This window comes from Castor canadensis, chromosome 6, assembly GCF_047511655.1.
Source record: "Castor canadensis chromosome 6, mCasCan1.hap1v2, whole genome shotgun sequence".
In the NCBI taxonomy this organism is placed as follows: domain Eukaryota; kingdom Metazoa; phylum Chordata; class Mammalia; order Rodentia; family Castoridae; genus Castor; species Castor canadensis.
In genome coordinates, this window is record NC_133391.1 from 109470809 (window position 1) to 109494955 (window position 24147).

The following is a 24147-nucleotide window of genomic DNA, read 5'->3' on the forward strand; positions in this document are numbered from 1 at the left end:
GAACTAAATAAACACAATTCAAGGATTTAACTCAGCCACTTTGTCCTCAGCATTATAGTACCAACAATCGAATTGCATTTAATGACAGCAATTAACATAAAATGATGATTCTGAAATATTTTCTGTGATTCTGGATGCAACAGAGCACAGTTAAGACCTTAATCTAACATTTCCTCATTCCCTGCAAAAATTAACTTGCCAAAACACCTGTTGTTTTAACCATATCGCCACCATTAAGTTTGCTTGCTTTGGAAAGTCACTGAACTGTTTCCATTCCGCGCATAGACTGCAAGACATGGAATCCATTCCAAAGGCTAGCTGAACATGCCTTTGCGGGATTTTTCATTTGTAATTTTAAAAAAGGTATCAAACACTTACGTTTAAAGCAGTAGGCATCAAATCTGCTATCAGGGGGAGGGAAGCCTGTCTGGTTCTCAAAACGATACAGGGTTCTCACCCCAAGTAGACCACCTCCACACTGGGCCCTGGCCACAGTCACAGGGTGGCGCACGCTGGCATCCTGCAACCACCCGTAATCGCACTGGTCAAAGCCATTCCTCCACGCCGCGTGGAGTTCCCCCACTGTCGCCAGCCTGGCGCCCTGGCTGCCACACTCTTCTTCAGCCTCCTCAAAGGTGAACTTATTAGGAGCAGTGATATGGAACACATCACCTGGAAAAGGAAGAGGAAAAGAAGAAAAGGTCTTGAGTTTTATATTCATTCTTTTGCTGTTTTGATAAACATAGAGATGGACATATAATACTTTTTTCGTGGCAAAGTAGCAGCTTCTAATATCATAAAGCAGGAAATATTATGATTACTTTGGTAAAATTATTATTAATATATAATAAAATAACACATCAGAAAATTTTCATTCTATGTATACATACGACTCTGTGAGTCTGTGTGTGTTTAACTACAGGTCAAAGAAACAGTCATTTCATAATAAGGTTATAGTATTTTTTTAAATGAACAAATCTTTCTAATCATTCTTCAGCTTACTGTACAGGGAAGGTTTTGGGGGATTTGTTTTTTTGTTTGTTTGTTTTACCAAAAAAGCTTTTGATGTACTGAGTAACATTTTACACTAGGAGAAGAAAGCTGTATTGAACTGACACCAAGGTTACTTCACTTTGTTTATCCTAACATCAAATAGATTCTCTAACCCAGTTCTCACATGTCATTACCAGCAAATGGATTAAGCCAAACAATTAAATAAGAAAACCTCCAGGAGTTTGACTCAGGAAAGGACAGAAGCAATATGGAATGCTGTTCCCAACTTCCTCCTATGATGGTTTTGCAAGTATGGCCACAATAGCACAAGACCAAGGGTGCATGGGGGTTGACATCCACTCCCACTCACCCAGCCGAAGGGACTCAAAGAGTCCTTTCTTGCTCTATTCAGAAAGGATGTTTTTTGGAATCTGTCTGCCCAGAAGGGGAACTTTTTCTCATTTTTACAAAGACTGTAAGTTGGGGACTCTAACGAAGCTTATGAGACTGTTGCATTTGCTACATATTAGCTTTATTCATCACCAGTTACAGTTAGCAGAGGGACAATTCATTATTAGTTAACATGATATTTATAATCAAATATTCTGGAAAATTCAGTTTGTTAAATTGAAATTTTATTTGGGTAACTAGTACAACAATTTAAAAAAAAAAAAACCTGAAATTAAATGATGCTTTTCCCATATGAGCACAAGTGGTAAAAGACAGAGGCAGAAAAAGAGAACACCTATGCAAATATAGCAGACACCAGGTGAAATAAAAAATGAGATACAGAAGCAGCTAAAATATTGATAGCCCATCCATGTAGCAGCTGTGGGTCCTGTTTCCATTTCACAGAAGCCAATCTCTGATTCTGTGATACATTAGACAACAGGGACACAGAGAGCTCTCATGACTTAGATCTTCCCTGAACTAAAGCCACATATAACAAGCAATTGTTTAAAATGAATAGTACCATTACTATGAGTGTGTGGTACCTTTACGAAACAAAGCAAAAAATATTAGTCACAGAAAAAATGCCAAAGTACACATATCAGTTTTCCTCACTATAAATCTAAAATTGCTACTGAGGAAAGTAGACCGAATTCTGATAAAAGCTATTTGAAGAAAAGAAAGAAAAATTACTTTTACTTCATGAAAAGAGGTGACAGAGGTAAGAATAGGTTTTTATACTAAATTATCTAGTCTGGCAAAGGACAGTTACTCAAATACATGCTAAGTCTAATTTCCTCCTCCTTAAATACTTCAATGTGTCCCTCCCTAATAAATTTTAAAAGCATAAGGGTCATAGTATTCATAACAGTACATGTATTCAATATTATTTATTAAATGGATGTCATTTCTAGTTCTTGTTAAGAAACCAGGTCACTTTTTTTCCATTCTCCCTAAGAAGCTCACTGAACAAAGCTACCTCTGCTGCTTCCTGGAACAGGCATTTCATCTCACCTATGGACTTGGCTCAAAGCAACATGGAAAAAGGCAGACGAAGAAATGACGTCACCCTGAGCAGCCTTGTATCACACTTGCGTTAGGCCTGAAAGGGATACAAGTGTGAAAGAAGGCAGCATGCCAAAGCTTGTGCCTCAGAGGTGGACTTAGATTTGTTATTGCAGCTGTAATACTGGTTTTGATGCCTTAGTTTCCTGTATGGTTACATACTTCTACTTTAAGAAAAAACTACTATCCTCTAGGTAAAAAGAGTGGTCAGCCTGCCGGAACAGGGCGAAGAAATAGTAATTGAGTTCAACTTTGTTTCTCCAAACAGTACCACTAGTCCATATGTAAGTTGGGGTTTCAGTCGGTGTCAACAGCTCAAAAAGGAATTCACTTGCTATTATTAAATCAGTAGATGCCTACTTATAGAAATTTTCATATAGGACTTCTTATAAAATCTGACTTTAACACTTGTTTGGAGGATACAACTTCCATTTTACCTCCTTGACACCCGTAGAATTATAACTTTACATTCTGATTTACTTTTGTGATCCCAAAACTGCTTATTTTCCTTTTGATTTATATTTAGGAAATTTTCAAGCAATGCAAATAAAATGTTTAAAGAAAAAAAAACATACTGAAAGAGACATGACCATTGGGTTTCGTGTAACTTGGAAGAAGGAATATTTAGATGGATCAGTGGAATATACTTTAAGGTGAGAGTTGGAAGAATTCATCTATAAAGATAATATGTGGTCAGTTGTCTTCTGTGACATAATTGTTTATTTCACAATCATGAAAAAAAAGGAAAGAAAAATACATACTTTAATTCTGCTCCAAGGACCGGAAGAGTGGCTCCAAAGCAATAGAGCGCCTGCTTTACAAGCACAAAGCCCTGAGTTCAAACCCCAGTCCCACACACAAACACACAAAAAAATACTATTTATTTAATTCTGCTCCAAAATTAATTATCTAAGTGTTCCTAAATCATAATTTCCTAGTATGAAATTCCCACTTACCTCAAAAACTTAATGATAATGTGAAAGCTCTACATTTATAAAACTATTTTAAGTCTCTTACAATTAACTCCCAATTCATAGCAAATGTGATAAGTTGGATGTCTAAACGTCTGTCCTTTCTATATATTAACCCTAAAATATTAAGGATAGGACATCTTTACATGGTTCTGTTTTGTGGAGTTGTTGGTAAAATTTTGCATTTCAATTAAGAAGAGGATTGTCAGCTGGTCTACAACAAGCATAACTTAGAAATAAGCTTTTGGTTGACTCTGTGTAAACCTGTTCAAGACAGAGCAGAACGGGTGGACCAGATTACCAGACAGAATCAAAGCAGGAAAACACAATTCCAAGTACATAAGAAGCCAATTTCATCCCAGGATTATGTTAAAGACGGGAAGTGAGCAAAAGGAGATAAGGCAGAGTGGAGATCCCTGATGTAGGGTCCAAGACAGAAATTTAAGCCAAACACAGAAGGAGCTCATTTCTTTAAAAAAATCTGATTTTACAAAAAGTAAACACATCAAGATCTAACCAATGAAAGTGGCAGGATTTCTCCCCAATAATATGTTGCAGGAACAAGTCTTTCAGTACCATACCTAACAGAAAAACACAGATTTCAGGTTAAACATTAAATACTCTTATACTGGGAAAAGCAGTCATGATGTTAGCATTTTCAAAGTTTTTATTGCTCTATTTTGTTTTTAAGCCATAGTCACGAATAATTTACAAGTCAAATTAGATGTTCTAAATTAAACATCTGGAATGAAACTTGAATGTAAACTGGAATGAAACTGGAGTAAACTGGAATGAAACTTGAGAAAGATTAACTCTATACTAGTAACAGTAATTCTAAATCCAAACTTGGTTCAAAAATAAATGGTCATATGAGAATATGTCAAAAGATAAAAGCCAATGTCTAGAGGCAAAGCAAAATCAGGAAGCAAAGGAAGAAGACAAAAGAGAAACTATTGATCGCAGCAACTGTGAGAAGTCAAGCCAAGCAAGTTAGTACATTTCCTTAATTGCTCGCGTTCAGAAACACTTTAAACTTGGCCCAGCTCTTTCCTTAAGGTCTCCCCCCACCCATTGGTGCTCAAAATTGAACTCATGGCTCAAGCATGCTAGGGAAGTGCTCTACCACTTGAGCTACAGCCCCAGCCTTCCTTAGGGTATCTTATAAGAACTTTTTGCCTCTGATGTAAATAAGAAAATTCCTTAAAAGTTTCTGTCACAGTATCAACTTTTAGAGTCGGGTCAGGTAGGCAGGCTGATGCACAGCCCTCTATGAACACATGGCTATTGTTTTAACACAGGACAAGGTTGTGTGCTATTTACACTCCTGGGCACTATTTCTGAAAAACTTAAGGTAATTTTAGATTTACTAGAAAGTTGTCCTCCTGGAAAACAAACATTTTTTTTTATGGCTTGACAAGAAGTCTACTATTAAGTTCCAGTACTAGCCTCATCAAAGCAGGTACAAGAATAGACTACTTAACAAATTTATAACTAGAGTATAAGATTTGGAACATGGTTATCTACCATGAAAGTATATTTCACTTTAATTTAGGAGAGCAAATAAAATGTCTGTTAGAGGAACAAAATGGTTTGTTACTTATATATGTCAGTTTTGAAGTAAGAATTCATCAGGGCATCTACATACACATGTACAACAGTGTGTACATAAAATGTAATAAACACAGGCACTTTTCATATTCAGAAGGAAAACATATGCAATATCTTAAGCCACATTTTTCTAAAATTTCAAGGTAAAAACTTCTAGATTTAAATTATTTCTGTTATACAACTCCCCATAGATGCTCCAGAAGAAACTATAAGACTTTAATATCTGGTGATATTCCACAAACTAAATTCATCTTAATCATGGAAATTACCATCATCAGAAATATCAAGGGAAAAGTTAACTTGACGACTAGCTGCTATAAGACTCCCTAGAAGGTGGACCATGACTGTCACACTTCTCACTGCTAAATGGAAAAACTGTTTCTTGGCAAACTGAAAAATAACACATATTAACTAAAGCAGCAAGCAATGATGAAAACAAATCCAAACGTTGAAAATGACCCACAATGTTCAAAAGCTAACGTTTATACTCAGGAGTCACTCAGCAAAATTATTAAAGGGCTTAAATCTAAGCTGGGTGCTGATGGCTCACACCTGCAAGCCTAGCTACTCAGGAGGCAGAAATGAGGAGGATACAGTTCTGAGCCAACCCCCAGCAAACAGTTCATGAGACCCTATCTCAAAACATACCCATCAAAAAAAAAAAGAAGAAAAAAAGGAGGCTGGCTTAGAGGCTCAAGGTACAGGCCCTGAGGTCAAACCCCAGTACCACAAAAAAATAAATAAATAAAAAATAAAAAGTCTAAGTCTAGAATAAGCCTAGCATAGGATCTTTCTCTTCCACTGACAATTGATTGCAACCACCATGGGAGAATCTATCACAGATAATTATGCAATTCTTTCCTAAACTGAAACTGATGGGCAACTCTCCATGGTAGCCAAAGCTGAGATCTCATCACAGTTTTCTAGATAAGTATATTTTGCTGGGTGGTGTCATAAATGTTTAAATTCCTTCTGTTTATTTGTGCTCAAACCTTGCTACACTGAGCTGTGTAATGTGGAAATCAGTTCTTAAAAACTGATTATGACTCCGTGTGCTCATTTGAGAAGAGAATTCGCTGATTTTAGTTTTGTTTTCACTATGAAATTTCAAGACATATAAATCAGAGGTGGAGACATGTCTTAAGCAGTAGAGCGCCTACCTACCAAGTGCAGAAGCCCTGAGTTCAAACTCCAGTACCACCAAAAAAAATCTAAAAGACATATAAGTGTTTTTACTTTTCCTTGTTGAGTCAAAATATAAATAATAAATGTATGTACTCATTGATAGATGTGATGAGGTAATCCCAGGAAATGGGCTTTATCTAAAATAAAACTATTTATATATCAAATACCAAGGAAATAACAATTCAACATAATTATTAGATTTGAAGTGTTGACTTTTTTCAAAGGTTTCTTCTCTCTTGCTCGCTCTCCCCTCCCTCCCTCCCTCTCTTCTTCCCTAAATTTTTGCTTGTATCTATATACATAATATCAAGTCTGCACAGACTAACACTCATTATCCATTGAGTCACAAAATTCATTTGCTGTATGTGTTTGGTTAACAGCTAAGATATATTGCTGTAATAACCTTGGGCAATTAATTAGATAATTCAAAAGTGTGTGAATTCCCCCTAAGATGTGGTCCTACAAACTGCACAAATTCCAACATTTTGCTAACAGTGACAGAACTTTAGGACTGCCAAAAATCTTCTCTAGTTTAGGACCCAGATTTAGCATTAGGCTGACAATGACACTAGAAAGCTAGGTTGGTACCTTATAAATTTCTCACTTATCTTACACTAAAATAGAAGCATAATGTGGCTTGAAACATAGATTTGGGGTTTTGAAAGTTTTTAACCTCAACTTAGTTATTAGAGTACCATACTTAGCTTACTATGATAGCATTAACATTTTCTAAGATAGCATTTGTTTTAAAAGGAATCTGAATATATTGTACATAAGATCTTGTGTTTATCAATTTGAAGATATGAGATGTCCCCACTAAAGTTTAAACATGTCTTTATAGTTTTCAAGATGACTGTATTCATTCTTTTTCAAAGAGCAGTAGATATTAATAGAGTAAAGAAAGAGGTTCTCAACAATTTCTGGGTTTCTCAGTCTTTAAAATATGCAAGAGATTGAAAATGCTATTTAGGCACAATCTGACTTCAGTTCAACACAAGAGGATTAACCTAGTTTTGTTTTTCTTGAGTTTTCATAGCTCAGTAGCAAATGGCCGCTCCTTGAAACAAATGACTGTTACATGCATCAAGGGCTTATGCCAAGACATTTTCACTGATACACGGTAAGATTATAAAATGAAAGAAAATATATATACGAAATCTTAAGGAATCCACCAAAAGAATTACTACTCACAGACAAGTACATCAAGGTTGTAAGACAGAAGACTAACATGTAAAAACCAGCTGTATTTCTACACAGTTGCATTAGACAATTAGAAAAAGAACTTAAGAAAATTTCATCTACATTTGCATCAAAAATAATAAAATACTTAGGACTAAATTTTTTAAAAAGGAATTATGAAACTTATGTCCCAAAAAACATAAATATAATTGAGTGAAATTAAAGAAGATCTAAAAAACCCAGAATGATACCCCATGTTCACAGACTTAATGTGGTTAAGATAGCAATATACTCCAATTGACGCAGAGATTCAATGCAATCTCTATCAGAATCCAAAATGGTTTCTTGGTAGAAAGTGAAAAACCGATTCTAAAATTCATATGAGACTCAGAGGACCCAGAATATCTGTGTTTTTCCTTTGAAAAGAAAAATAGTAGCGGTCTCACACATCCCAATGTCAAATTTTACTACAAAACAATAGTAAAAAGACAATGCGGTACTAGAATTAAGGTAGCATTAATGTGGATTAATGGAATAGAATTGAGAGTCCAGAAATAAACCTGTGTATCTATGATCAGTTGATTTTCAATTGGGTGCCAGCATCATTAAATGGAGAAACAACAGTAACTTTTCAGGAAATGGTGATGGGGCAAATAGATACAGGCAAAAGAATGGTTTTGTAACTCTATCTCACATTGTCTACATAAAGTAACTCAAAATGGAACAAAATAAAAGAAAGAGAATTAAAACTTATAAAATACCTAAAAAAACACAGAGCTAAATCTTCATGACTGAAGATTTGGCAGTATCTTCTTACATATGGCACAAAAAAATAGATAACTTGGACATCATTAAATTTTTGTGATTCAAAGGGCCCTATCAAGAAAGTAAAGACACCTCACGGAGATGCCTGAGAAGACACTTGAATCTAGAATATATAAACTATCACAATTCAACATCTGCTCTAAACGGACACTTCTCCAATGAAGATATGTAAATGCCCATCAGCACATGAAAAGATGCTGAAAATCTTTACCAGCAGAGAATACAAATCAAACCCACGATGTAATCCTACTTGTATAGATAGGATGGATATACAAAAATGTCAGATAATAAGGAGTGCTGGCAATAATGTAGAGGCATCAGGATCTTCATATAATATCATTGAGGATGTAAAATGGTGCCACCATATTGAAAAACAGCCTTGCACCTCCTCAAAAGTCACCATTTGAACCAGCAATCACAATATTGTAATCCAATCTGTAATGCAATTACAACTAAAATTAAAATAATATTTTAATATGAAAAATTAGTGATTAGGAGGAGCTTTGAGGGTACTTTGCATCTTCTTGACTTGCAAGTCTGTGTGTTGCTTCCCTGAAGAAACTCTGGTGATCCTGTGAATTTACTGCAGTGGACATGGAGAAAAGGCATATCCAATCATTTAATCTCTCTGTGTCTTAGTTTCCTTATGTGCATAAATTATGGGTTTTTTTCCTTGAAAGTGCCTCAGAAGATTTCCTGAGGATTAAGTGAAGAATGCAACCATGCAATAGTTTTCTTGCTCTTCTACTCACAGAGAGCTACACAGTCAATCTACTGAAATCACTGGACTGAATGAGGACGCCATTCTTCAGTGTGGTGTCAGCATGCAGTTCCTGGCTACCTTCCTTGATCACTCCAAGGGAGAGTATTCAAACACTGTAAACATAAGCAACTACAAGTTTACTTTCAAATCCCCAGTAAAATATGGTAATCTCTAAAATTTGTATAAGAATCTACAGCCACACTGTAATCTGTAGTTCTGTGAGTTCTATAGAGAATAACTAAAACATTTTCAATAATCTTCCAACACCAATCTCAAATTAACATAGAGAGGTTCTGAATCTCTTAATTGTCAAAATCAATCTCTTAATTGTCAAAATCAAGTGTGCAAGAAGTTCTTTTAGATGATATGGGATTTTTCAGTGAATACACCCAGTAAGGACACAATCCTAATTCTTAAAACCCCCATTAGTGATGTCTTCTGTAGATTACAAACTGTAAAATCCATTGAAATTAAAAAGCACTTTGAAAATCAACAGGGAATAAATCACATAATTTCCAAATTTAATATCTAATATCAGTCCAATTAAAGAAGTCTTTAAAACAATAGAACCAAGTCATCCTCTAAAACCTGCTTAATGAATCCAGGCCTTTACCTAAACTTTTGGTTTTCATATGTGAAGGCATTCACAATAAAGCAAACAGGAAATGTTAATTTTGGTTCTAGGTCTGGCACAAAAATAAATGGAGGCATTAGACAAATTCATAATGGTGACAGCACTTTCCTGGTTTTTAACATCAGGAAGCAGTGGGGAGAAAACCTGTAATTTATGAGTAGATGTGAAGGAACCAATCCCAGAGAGGGCAATTTGCTACAAAGAAGACATGGGGAGGCAAGTATGGGAAATTACTGTGAAAGGCCAGGAAGGAGTAAAACTCTGGAAAGGAATTATTTCTAAGAGACATCGTAGAAAACAGAGATTCAAAGAGAAGCTCTCTTTGCATTATTATAGGGGTCCAATAATGATTTAAAAATACATCCTTAGGAAACCTGGTGAACACAACAAAGCATTTTTTCAATTATTATCAAAATGGAAAGGGAAACATGGCAGCTAGTTTCCAAAGGAGTAAAGGTTGGAGAAATTCTGCAATTACCAAGTATTTCTTGGGTAACTATTATGTGTCTATGTTTGGAACAGGCATACTGTTGCCTGTGGTTCAGAAAGATATACAAGTTCAAGGCCTTTCCAATTTTGCAGAAATAAAACCGGTAGCATTTTATATTTGATGAACACAAAGCAACCTAAAAACAAACATAAATGAAACAAAATACATGAAACCATAAATAAAGAAGGACTTCTTGCTCAGAAATCTCAGTGTGAGCTGGAATAGCCAAGGAAGGAATCCTGAAGGCAGTAAGTTTTCAAGTACAAGTAAGATCAGAATGTTGGAAAGACTGGTCCTCTCTGAAAGGATGAAAAGAAGAACTGTAGGAAGAGTGAACAGAGTTTGCTAAAGGTCAGATGCATGCATATGTGCAAAGTCATGCCAGAGAAGGGGGAAAATGAAGTTAAATAGGTTATAGTACACTAGATTTGTAGGGGTTTGAAGACCAGACAGAATTCATGCTTGGGGAAGTAGGTAACAAAAAAACCAATGCACAATGTTATGTAAGAGGATGATGTGGTAAAAGTATTCAAGTGTCTTGATGGTCATAAAACTGATCCCTTGAAGGACTGCTAAAGGTATGGGCACTATCTGTGAGAACCAAAAGCAGAGACAAAACACAAATGATTACAAACTAGAAATATGGTATGAAATTCAGGAGAATCTGAAGCCAGATATGTAAAGCTAGAAATTAACATTTTTACTTTTCATTTATTTGTTTTTTTAGTGTACTTTTGTGCCCCATTCAAAGTATTTGGCTTGCAATTTATATACAAGAGGACAAAAATTAAATTAAACCATCTAGTAAGGAAATTAAAGCAGTGAAAAGTTGGAAAGTAAATAGAATTCTGACGAAGTCTAGAAAAGCATGACACTGTTCAGGAAGCAAATGTAAAGCAAGGAGAGTAAGGTGAGCTCTCTTAGTCTGGATATTAATTCACTTATTGATTCACTTTTACCTGTGGAGCACCTAATATGTGCTAAGGACATGTTGAGGATACAAAACTGAATTTTCATGGTCCCTTCCTTCCAAGAACCCACAAACTAGAAAGAGAGAGGGACATGCAGGGTGTAAGTCATATATTGAAGTGTTAGAGATAGTAAATGTCAGGGAAGTCAGGTGAAACTTAAGGAAGGGACCCAGAGCAAGGGAGAGGATCCACGGTACAAGCCTGTCAACATGCTACAAAGCTTGTATAAGAAACAGAGAACTGGAATGGCAGGTGGTTCATCTAGGTAAAGTGAAGGCCAAAAGGGCAGGGCTATGTAGAAAATGCTGCCCGTACAAGGATAAGATGTAGGTCTCCAAGGTCAGAGGGGAAGGAGCTCCTGCACCAATCATTTGTCAGGTCTGGGCACAAGACAAACTATTGACTCTTTTTGCAACAGAACTAAGTGGGTCAACTATGAAGGGAGTCTGACTTCATCTGCCACCCTCTGATTTATTTGCAAGGAGAATAAACGCCTACAGAAAAAAAAAACTATTCTTATAAGCACTTGTTATCGTAATAAATAATCCCTTAAATTTCATTAAGATGGAACTGAAGATTTTGTAAAGGTTTGAGTGGGTTTTCCTAGCTGAAATATTGAATTGTACTCTATTCTTTACAATACCATTCTTAGACACCTTATGCAGGAATTACTTTTCTCTATGGATAGAACTAGACACACATACCTCATAATAAATTGCCAGTTTCAGCACAGAAATACATTAACTCACAAAACACTCTCAGAAGAATTTAAATCCTCCAGAACGGCATGTTTGTATGCACATGGCTTTCTGTGGGGTGTCAGATGCCAGATTATTTCTGAATGCTGTGATTCAGAAAGATAATTTTGCAATCAGAAAATAAATTTATTTCAAACAATTTAGGAAGCATAATGTAAGAGATCTTATTTTGCCACAGTGTCATTTTTAATTCTATAATGTTTGAGCATTAGTTATCATATTCAAAATGAACTTCTTCATACAGTGTCCCAATTCCAATTATTCACTATATCCTTCAAAGTACCATGACTTAAACAGAACTTGATAAAGCATTTCACAACATCTGAAATTAATTCTAATTTTTTTAATTTTTCCATTCTATATTTAAGAAATCACTAGAGAAGAAACTTTGCAGCTCTTCAGGATTCTTTCTACATTCAACAATATTCATTGTCAGGAAAATTTTCCTTACATTGATCTGAATTCACAGAGTTGTAATTTTAACTCCTTTATTCTTATGAATTCAGTAGAAATAAACTTTTTGTACCCATAAACTATAATGACAGCTATTATTAATTAAACACTTACTTTGTGTTATACATGGTGATAAAAGTTTTACACATTGTCTCATTCAATCTTCATGCCGCAGTATTCTTACTGTTCTTATTTCAAGAAAGAAGAAATTGAAGCATGGAGATTAAATTTTGTCCATGATCTCACAAGTAGCAAATGACAGAACTGGGACTCAGCTGAGGCCTTTCTCATTCTTAATTCTGAGGAACGGTATGGCCTCTCAAGAATCTGCTCTCAGCATGTCGTTATTATTCCTAAATACAAATGGTCCCTAACTTGCTATAACTTCATTTATGATAATCAGACTTCACAATCTGCATAAGCAATAGGCATTCAGTAGAAACCATACTTTGAATTTTGAAATTTTCCAGTGCCAGCAACATGGAGCATAATACTCTGTCACAATGTGTCATTGAGTCAAGCCACATCTCCTAGTCAGTCATGAGGTCATGAAGGTAAGCAATCAATATCTGAAAGTTACTGTTTCAAAGCTATGATGTTTGGTAGGAGCATCTGTAATCCCAGTCCTTTATCCCATTTTCTGAACTATTTCATCATCCTTAATTCTACTCTAGAACCATCTCAGCATTTTCCAAATCTACTTTATGGGAAACATAGATTAAACTTCCTAAAACAAGGATTATTTTATGGATTTTAGCTTCTGTATTCCTATTTTAGAAACCTAACTACAGTAATTTCTTAGTAAGAGTGTTCTATTACTAAATTGTACCTAATAAACTATCATAAATTCTAGAACATTTCTAAGAACACAAGCTAATATTGAAATACTTATTAGTGGATATAGCTAATATATAAAGGCTCTTTTATACCTTTCTAGGTTATTTTTAAAAATAGAATTCAATATTGTATTCATATGCAGAACTGTGTTATAAGCAGTACTTTAAAAATAGAACCAGAAAGCTTATTAGATTTAACTTATATAATTATTTGAATTTTATAGATATGTATGTATGTCAGGATATATATGGCATTGTAAATCAAGAAAGCAGAAAATAAGGTCAACATTCTGTCCACTAAATATTTTCATAGTAACTAAAACAGAAAATTAATTGCCTTTTTGATGAGGGTTTTATTTTATACTTTCAACTGACTTTTTCATTAGACCATCTAGAATAATATAATTTCTGATCTAAAGCAATTGCACATTGGCTCATAACTACTGTGTACATGTGCCATCAAAGGCACTGTGAGTACACCAGTATCTCTAATTTTTACTGCTTCCACCATCTCTCACACCACACACACACACACACATACACAAACACGGCTCCCCAAAATATGGGTGGGAATTATTAGAACCATGAACATAATAATAGATATCTTTTATGAGGAATTTTAGCCTACTTTCCAATAATCGTTTATCAATGTAACAACTGAAATACCAGGTGTAATTTTTTGTAGTCAACTATCCACAAGAATTTTTATCAAACTGCAGTTTAGCCAGGGGTCATTACTCCAAAGGGAAGACAGGTACTTTGGCAAAGAATGAGAAAAACCTTACAGGAATGATCCTGTGATCTTCCACTCATATCACCAGTCATAAGTTTTCTTTAACCTCCATTCCATTCCAGTTGAAAGTGAAGAGAGAAAAAAGCAATGTTCGAGTGTTTGCTAATTAGTCCAAGGGTCAACAGAGGAAGAAGAAAAGATTTCTACACCATGTCCTTATAACATGAATATCATCCAGAATAATCACACTTCTTTTGTGAAACAAATAAAAGCCTATTACTTTGCTGATACAAATTTCAGCCAGTGATTGTCTTAGTATTTGTACTGATTTTTTTTCTACTTTCTTTTCCAACTTTTGTGCACTATAAGAAAAAGTTTCAAATTCTTTTAAATTTGTTATGCTATATTTCACATTACAAGTTTTCAGGAATGTGGAACATTTGTCCTAAGTAACTTTATACGATAGAGTTGAGTTACATTGAAGCAGAAACTGGTTTTACACAGGACATATGTCTTAAAAGTGACTAGCTTACGGAAGTGGGAAAGGACTTCTCTTAAGGTTACTAAATTCATGCCTATAATTCCAGCACTGGGGAGACTGAGACAGGAGGACTGGGAGTCCAACACCAGGCTGGGTTATACAGCAAGACCAAAGAGAGCAAGAGAGCCCAGTAAATCCTTCCTTATTTTAAACTTTGCACACACCCTCAGAATTACTCTTCTGGCAGAACCTAATTCCAGAACACTGATCTGACAATGAGCAGATTGTGAGGGAGCCAACTTCCAAATGGTACAGTGTGGGTAGGAGATCCCTGGCAGGACTTCTACCACCAAGCCTTTCAAATATAGTATATGCAGAGGGACTGGAATTTCTGGGACGTCCCCAGAAGCTTCCTCTGAGTTTGAAAGAATTCTCTTGAAGTTGGACAGTCTATTGTCTTAGGAGAATTCTGGTAGCTCCACGTGGGGCCCCTGAGATGCTCCTTGTGAATAAATAAGCCTGTCTTTCCATCAAGGAGTATGGCTTAGCATGCTTACTCAGATTTGAATCGAGCCATAAGTTTGTACCTGAATGTTCACCAGATCAATAATATTTGGTAAAGGTCTTTCAGGTTAATTAGATTGTATATATGTGTATATATACACACACATATACAGGCACAGTGGTGCATGCCTGTAGTCCTAGCTACTTGAAAGGCTGAGCTGGAGGATCTTTTGAGCCCAGGAGTAAGAAACCAACCTGGCTAACATAGTCAGATCCTGTCTCAAAACAAACAAACAATTACAACAGCAAATAAAATAGAATCACAGAATTTTAATTTTGGAAGGGACTAATAAAATACATAGTCCAACCTTCTCATTTTACACATAAAAATAATTTGAGATGTTTCCTTTTATGTGTACCCAGCCAAAAGTAAAAGTCATTGCAATGCCACTATTTATAAATCTAAGCTTCTAAGACAACCTGTTACTACAAATGAAAATCCATTTCAAATGATATAAAAACTTTTATTCTATGTGCCTATATAGTATCTAAACAGCATGATGCCCTTTAATGATGTCAGCAGTACTGAAGTTAAACTTGTCTTTAAGAAGCTCAAATTCAGGCAGAGGAGAAATGACAGAACTCAAATCAATCAGACTCTAAGCATCTTAAAGTGAGGGCTTTAATTTAACTTATTTCACATCCCTAATAAGTAGACAAGTCCCTATCACAGTACATGTTTTTAATGTATTTTTTACTATGCTGATTGGTATAACGTTCTGATTGGTTGAATGAACAAATGATTGCTGTAAATATCAGTGTAAGAAAGTACATTCAGGGAGAAACCTGAAGCCGGGATCAGTTCAGGGATTTTTAGTTGAGTTCTATGTTTATCAGTTTGTAGCCTCACGGCAATTTGTCATCACAAGATCTTACCTGAAGTTCTCACTAGAATAGGTACCGCCCTTACAGTTTGCTATTCTTAATGTTCTAAAAGTATATTGGAAGCACTCCAAGAGCAGCAGGACTGTAGCAAAACCTGCCATTAACGAAAGACATTTCTAACCTGCATAATCATTTACACACTCCTCCTTCCCTTTCCACTTTAATTTAAGCTTATTTTACCACAAAATCATACAGTCATTTAAATAAAATGCTGCTGTGGAATCCAAGCAAGGCTAAAGGCTCCCTCTATGGTAATGTGCTTCTACTCTTTCCTCAACTTTCTGAGTTCAAATGAAGCTGTAGAAAGAACCAGTGGGGGGAGGGGGAGGAAAGGATAATTGGGGAATGAATATGATCAAAGTATATGTTTGAAAATAGCAGAAGTATATTATATGTATCATGGAAATAGCATAATGAAATCTGCTAGCAACTATTAGTAAGGGGAAGGGGAGGGAGGGAAGTTAAAAGATAGTAGTGGGGGGGTGGCATTGATCAAAGTACACTGTAACATAGATGAAAATATCACAACAACCTCCCCCTTACGCAATTAATTTGCACCAATAAATTTTTTTTTTAAAGAAAGTTAAACATCTTACCATCCAGATGGTCCACGTAACAATACACATCATAGGTTTCCTGAGGAGAACGGAATCCATAGGTCCTGACCCCTTCCTTCCCCATCATATCTCCGTAGCAGCCTTCTCGGGGAGCCCGGATGGGATATCTGGGGAAGCAAAGGACTAGTAAATGACATTATTTTCTTCTCTCTGACAAATTCATGAGTTGAAGCTGGAGCTCTCACCTAACAGTCTGATCAGATAGCCAGCCTGCATCACACTGCTCAAATCCATCTTCATAGGCAGCAAAGAGCTGCTCTGGGGTTGCTATGATGGCCCCGATGTCCACACAAGCCTTCTGAGCAGCCTCAAAGTTCAGAGTGTACCTGCTGGTGGCTGCCCTGTAGTGAAACACAACCCCTGCAAAGACAAGAACAGTCATTTGCAGGCATGTTCAAATTTCCCCTGTATTGTGCAAAATTTCTCATTGAAGCAATACACCAAATTAATTGGTATCAATAATAATACCATCAAAATTATTTTTACTATGATTTGAAGAACTTCAAAAATGCCACTATCTAGTTGTCCTACTCTGCTCTATCAGAACATTTGCTAGGCAGGAATTTTCTGTTAGGATATAAACAAACTGAGAAAGAGATTTAAGTCATTAAATCCCAAATGGTGGATAATTTTCCTAATTGCAGGCAGTATTCTGGTTATTGTGGAACACTGAGCACTAAACAGTATAGATTATGTAGAAGACACAAACAGGTAAAGAGGGCCAAAGAATGAACTTCTCCCACTTCATGATTTTACCTAGGGCCAGCACAATAGAAGAACATAAAGCATTCATCTGTTCAATGAAAATATTCACTAAGGCCCCTCCACTTCCTCCAAACATAAAATATTGGGATATCTGCTTTCAGAGACAACATGCCAGGGTAGAAAAGGCACAGAACTATATATGAGTGAGAAGTCTTATTCTAATATGTCATTTTTTTCTTACTCAGAAGTAAATCAGACTCTCTGAGCCTTAATTTCTTTTCCCAGAAAGTAGATTTAACATTACTTATTATATTTGATTGACCTGAAAGTCAAATTAAGTAAAGAATTTTAAAATGTTAGATACTACTCAAATGTGTGTCATATTCACTGTCTGACTAGCATAATTTAGGGTCTCTACTATAACAGATAAAGTATACAGTTTTTATCCCAAAGAAGGTCTGAAATAAAGTTCACCAGAACTCCAGAAGTGGAAGCAAGGCATTCTGGCGCTTGCCTAAAGTTCCACTTTGTTGTATTTCAGGGATTGCCTAAACTAGTGGTATTGAATTGCATTCCAGAACAGTCAAAGGGGTGAGCAAAGAGCAACTGATGGGGTGGAGCTGTGGGGTCCTCTCTTCCCATCTCAACAACAATATTTCCATTTTTAACTAGAGTAAATATCATGACTCATTTCTACAAGCCATCAAAATGAGTTAAGCTAATATGCCAGGGAAGTCACCAGAAAACAGAAATTTATTCTTATGAACAAAATTTTACTGAGTCATGTCACTTAAGACCTCTTTTTGTTGTTAATGTTCGGAATAAGTTGTGGTTTTCAAGATATCTGCCACTTTCCTCTTATTCCTAGTAATTTCCTAGAGTTAACACATCTATCTTCACCAGTCTAACTTCTAGTTATCAGACTATCTCCCATATATCCATCTCTATTCCAAGCCAGGTGTGTGCCAGTAAAGCAGTTCTGAGGGAACACACTAGCCATCTCCTAAGTAATACATCATATGATCAGTGTCAACACAAAGGGACTTGCGCAGGCACCAAGTAGATGCAATCTGACAACTAACATTTCATCACTCAAAATACCACTAAATGCCAGTTTGTACCTTTATAGAACCTCTCTAAAATTATTAGGAAGCATATATGGTGCTGTCAGGTGACTACAGAGATGGTTTAAAATTAGCTGTAAAGTTGAAGCAAGTACTTGAATGATTTTAAATTAGTTTTATGTTGATCAAAGCTTCAAATAATCTTCTTGGTAATCAACAATCTTCCACATGCTCTGCAGATTGTTAGTAAGGGGGGACAAGAGGGCCTTCTTGACCAAGGCAGGGAACATCAATTTGTATAAGTATCTGTAACTGTTGGAATAATTTGAAGACCCCATGGGGCTAAGGAGATTAAGTGGAGGATTTTCATTGTTTCAGAGGGGCAAGGGACAAATCCATTGCTAGTTCTTTAATGATGAAAAATTGTAAGAAGTTGTTAAACTCCTCTGAGGATTTTTAAACAGAAAGAGAATGGTACAAGCTTGAGCTAACTAAAATAAATGATGGAAAGTTTAGAAGATCTCAGGATATTTAGTAGATACTGGGGCAACATAAGAACAAGTTTATATACTGGAGCAATAGAATTGAATGTTAAAGGATGTTCAGTACATTAGTTTGCTGTGCCTGAAATCCAAAGTATTTCTTTTGGGCTAAGCAAAAAAGACTTTTAATTAAAAAAAAAAAAACCTTCATATACTTCCAAAAGGCAAATATTTTATAAGGAAATGAAGGGTTGGAAGAAAATCTGTTCCATCATGTCTGGGTATTAGACTTTGCTTAATAACATGCCAAAACACTCTGCTTCTAAGAGCTATGGCATTATGTGTGTGCCCAATTAAAGCAATTTTTCTTTGCTTTGTCTCTGAACCTAAATTCAAGTGACATACAAACCACCACTCAAAGGAGGATAAAGCTGAAATGTCTCATTGCAAACTAAATGGATACAAACTGATATGCTAACCTTAAAAAATTTCACAATTTTGTTTGTTTGTTTAGGTCTTAGCCTTTTAAAGATTCTGTGATATATATCACAGTACTTATTAAATATTTCATTTCTTCAATGTAAGTTAAAATTTATAATTTCTGAAAGTGAACTCAAGAGTTTTAATAAACACACTAAGAGGGCTTGTGATGCTGTCGCTCAGTGATAATGGCACAAGGTCCTGGGTTTGGCACCACAGAGAGAGAAACAGAGACAGAGAGACAGAGAGAGAGAGAGAGACAGAGACAGAGAGAAAGAGAGAGAGAAAGAAATGTATTGATGTGTGTATGTGTGTGTACATACATGTGTGTGTACACAAATATAGGCACATAGGCATACATAAAAATTAAAATGCACATTAGTCATTACAGGCTTGAAAAGTAATATCAATAAATTTCAACCCTAAAGTAATGATTGTTAAACTGTATACCTTGAGGTGTTCATTATTTCCAGTATACTGTACTACATGGAATCCATGAAATTGTGGAAAAATCACCTGCCTTGGCCTCTGAATGAGTAACAGTTCATTTTTGGTGATTGCACATGGACTATTGGGTTAATGAATGCATGCATCAGTAATTTTTGAGTGCCATTTCACACTTCTGTTCATGCTGCTCTGGATTCTGAAAGCCTTACCATCCACAGCCAGTGACACGGTGTCCTGCGTGTCCTCAATCCCGTACATGACATCACAGCGGTAGGCGCCCGCATCGCTTGCACGCAGTTTGACCAAGGTGAGGGAGGCATCGCCCACGTCGTCGGGATGCGTAGGCACCGACACCCTCCCTTTGTAGTCCTGACCAATCTTGATATTCCCATTTTGAGCCACAAGGACGGTAGTCTCCTTTAAATCTTTTCCACTTTTGTCCACTTCAATCTTAGACCATTTGATTCGGAGAAATTCGCTGGTGTTGTAACTGGGTGGTAAGGTAGGCATGGTTGAAAAATGACAAGGTAGACTGACTTTTCCAGAGATGGAGCCCTTCACAGGAGGGCTTTTTTCCACTTTGACTATAGAGGAAAGAGAAAATACCAGATAACAGTCTTAAAAAACCCAGAGTCTATTAAATATGTCAACGGATAAACCTTATAGTGGTTTAGTTTCATCTTCAATATGAAGTAATTAGAATCATTAAATAAAGCAGAATACAATTTCAATAATGCTTTATAACAGAGATTTAATAATGATCGTGTTTTGTATTGAAATGTGGAGTTCATTTAAAAGTATTTTTCACTTAGTTTAACATGAAAAAATAAGTAATAAAATAAGGAAAGAAGGGCCAGTGCTCAAGGGCAGAGCAGGAGGGTGGATCAAAAGTGAGGTTTAGAAGACTAGACCAGTATTAGGAAAAGCAGTTGAAAGTGAGATTTATGTTTAAAGGTCACAGACAAAAAATGTTTAAGATAACTGCCAGTTACCTTAGAGGAAATAAAACTAAAACTCAAAGGGAAAGTTAAGAATTAAAAAAAAAAAAGTACTTCACAGGACTGGAGCCAAGGGAAGTCTGACTTTGAAAGGCTCCCTTCGGGCCCCAGTGTCAACCAAAGACTTCATTATAATGACAAATCCAGCTGCAATCACTTTGCAATGAAACATTACCTCGAATTATATCCTGGGGGGAAAGCCAGCTTCTGTTCACTTAACCCTACTAAAATACTTTTTTTCTGTTTAAGCCCTTAAACTTAATGACAAAGGTTACCTTGACTACTACTTAACACTGATGTATGCAAAAGAAAATGTCCTTTTCACTCTTACAGGCCTCCATTCCCTTCTCCCCAGCCCTACTCCAATCTTCCAACTTCTACTAATTAGGCTGGACAAAGAGGTTGGTAAAAATAGAAAATAGAAATTACTGCTAATGTATAAGCAATGCCTACTTCATAAAAATATGGTCAACAAGTTAAAAAGTAGCCACCAGGTAATTACCAAAATGATTTGTATCTAACTCTGTGGTAGTGGTCTAACAGATTAACAGATGTTTCAATATGGACATGCATCAAAAATGACATGGTTGTCAATCAACCCTGTGGATTCAGATGAGCATAGTCATTTTTAAAATTCCAAGAAGATATTAGGTAGATTTTATACCCTTTAGGAAAAATACTTAATTGCTAAATACTAAAAGTCAACTTTGAAAAATACTGGCCTACAAAATCTTTTATATGACACAAATAAATCTAAAATAATGAACATAGTATACTAGTGTACTTGTGATAGAAATCACTAATCTATTCCATGCTTATAATGGTCATTGCTATCATGAAATTGTTTATCATAAATAAACATACATATATATAAACGCACATATATGGCTTGTCCACAAGGCACTTATGATTAATTAAAAATAAAGTGTGCCATTAGGTGCAATTAGTTACTCTCTAAAATGTTACTTATATTACTTGCATATGTAATGTAACAGCAGGGTGATAATTCCATTTTTAGTGACTTTCTTTGCTTAGAAAATAAACTCCCTATTTTAAAGCCTACCCTTAGAATAGCACTGGTCTGGTTCCTTACTAAGGACGTACCACTGAGAGGAAGTGACAAGCTCCCATCTGACTAGAGACAAACATGAGCCAGAATACATGTCTCTTTATCCTTAATGGAGAACTCTTTTAGCTTTGATATTTATTGAGTTTTTTCCCTTTCCCTAAATAAAGTAACATAAGAAGTCTTTGTTTTACTTTGTTTTCAGTATCTAAACTCTTCTTACGTCTATAATTCTTAAATTACTATCAGCACTGAAAGTTTTTAGTATTTCATGATCTTTTTAATACATCCATAAGGTCCACAGGGGATGTCCTAAGAGTAATACCTACCTGGTTCATATTTTAATTTTGACCCAGTTAGGGAGATGACAAAACAAACATATCTTGGGGGTTTTTGTTATTGTTGTTTGTTTGGTTGGTTGGTTTTGGGTTTCTTTGCTTGTTTGTTTGGTCAAGAATGGGGTTCTAAGAAGAAAAGGAGTAAAAATTCTGTAATCTAAAAATCTCTTAATTGGCATTCTGTATGTCCTAGGAAATCTCATCTTCCTCCTGAAGAATTACTCACTACAAATAAAATATTATAGCTTTATTACAAACAAAATATTACTTTTTTAATGAAAAAAAATAAACAGCTTTATCATCAACTTCAATTATGGCATAAATTATTATATTCTTTATCTTCTCCCCAGAAAATAGTTTAGGATAAATGTCTTACAATTCCTTAACTTTTATTACTAACTTGAAATTCTTTTCATAATTTTAGGTGTGTTGGGGCAGACATGATATTCAGTCCAATCTAACCAGTAGGAAGGTTTCTGAAACTGAGGACATTGCTTAATAACTATGTAGTAATGAAAAGATGCAGTGGGACAAACACATCAAAAGGCAGTTTTCCAAGGACTGCTTATTGTTTTGTATGTTTAAAGATACAAAAAAAATTAAAGGTTTTGATTTGACATAAATATATGTTCATGTAGAACCTAATCTTATAAGATTAACAAAAACTGTGTAGTCAAATCTTTTGTGTATTAAATCTTGGGTCTTAACTCACTGGGTCACAACAACTAAATTAGCTAGATCTGAATATTTAAGGAAAGAAATATAGTAAGTAGTTATAATGTATACAGACTATGCATGCTTTTTAAAAAAATCTGCTACCTGCAGAAACTTGTCTGAAATTCTGACAATGTAAGTAATAAAAATATATCCTAACAAAAAAGTTCACTGTTCCCACAAGATGGTTTGTGGTCTAAATGAGTACAGTAAGTGAGAATGCTCCATGTAATGAATGATCAATTATCCCTCATTCTGCCAGTAGATTCTGCAGAGTAAGGATGGTGTAAATTCCATCTGTATACACACACACACACACACACACACAGAGACAGAGAGAGAAAGACCTTACCAAATAAAATCACTCTCTTGGTAAATATCAGTACTTAGCTCATTCATTAACTCATGACTATGTATTTCGTTTCTTACTATTAGAAGAATATCTAAGGAAAAACAAGGTCAAGAAAGTAAAAAGGAAACTATTAGGGAGGTAAAATTGGATGGGGAAAACGGGGAGGGAACATAAGAAAGAGTAAAAGAGGGGGTGAATATAATCAAAGTATATTACATACATGCATGGAAATGTCAAAACCTTATATTTTCTACATTTGGCTCTCACAGGAAAAAAATTTAATTCTCCCAAAATTAGCCCCAAATTAATAAACATCTCTTAATTATGGGCATGGATTCACAAAGAGTAGAGCCTGCTTTGTAGAAATTATTCAATATTATTGGTTATTATTAAATTTTTTAAATACTATGAAGCAACTATGCTGAATGTAGTTTTGTCTTGTTTTATTCTTTGTTATGTGAGTCCTTTATCTTCAGTAGAGGGATGACTGCCCACTACTTTCTTTGAAATTCCCCTTCCATTATTGCCTCCCGAACCAATTCCCCTTTCTATAACCCTTTCTACACTCTCTCTCTTCACTGGATATTATTGTCCTTTCCTCACTGTGCTCTTCATCTTCTGGAAAACTTTTAAGAAGACAATTCTTGGGCTGTTAACAGCTGGTGGAACCTAGACATTGATATCAAATTGGGTCATTCACTGTGGCTTTCATTCAATTTAGTCAGTGAACATATAAAATGTTTAAGGACTGTCAGACCTTCTGCTACAAGAAAAAATATAACCCTTCTTGCAGTTCACAGTACACTTTGGAAGAAAAAGAAGTAACTTATCACAAGAGAGTGGTATATACTGCAATAGTTATAGCACAGAGGACAATGGGAAAATAGAGGAAGGATTTTTTAATTGGCTAGAAAGGATAATGGAGAGACAGGGAGGGGAAGGTGGGAACATCACAGTAATCAGCTTATCCTTGATGCCTCTCATGCCCTCACCCATCTCATCCAGTAGTTTAGTGGGTCTGAATCCTCCATCTCTGCATA

General features: G+C 35.5%; 1 protein-coding gene across 5 annotated transcripts in view; it reads right to left on the reverse strand.

Annotated features, from left to right (window-relative positions):
- Positions 1-24147, reverse strand: part of Vcan (versican) — a 102312-nt gene that overhangs the window by 66329 nt on the left and 11836 nt on the right. For all 5 annotated transcript variants that reach the window (XM_020167084.2, XM_074077151.1, XM_074077148.1 and 2 more), the window contains exons 3-6: positions 19849-20223; positions 16647-16821; positions 16441-16568; positions 379-672 (exon numbers count right to left, since the gene is read on the reverse strand). In XM_020167084.2, coding sequence (XP_020022673.2) covers positions 379-672; positions 16441-16568; positions 16647-16821; positions 19849-20223 — 972 coding nt within the window. The remainder of the gene's footprint in view (positions 1-378; positions 673-16440; positions 16569-16646; positions 16822-19848; positions 20224-24147) is intronic.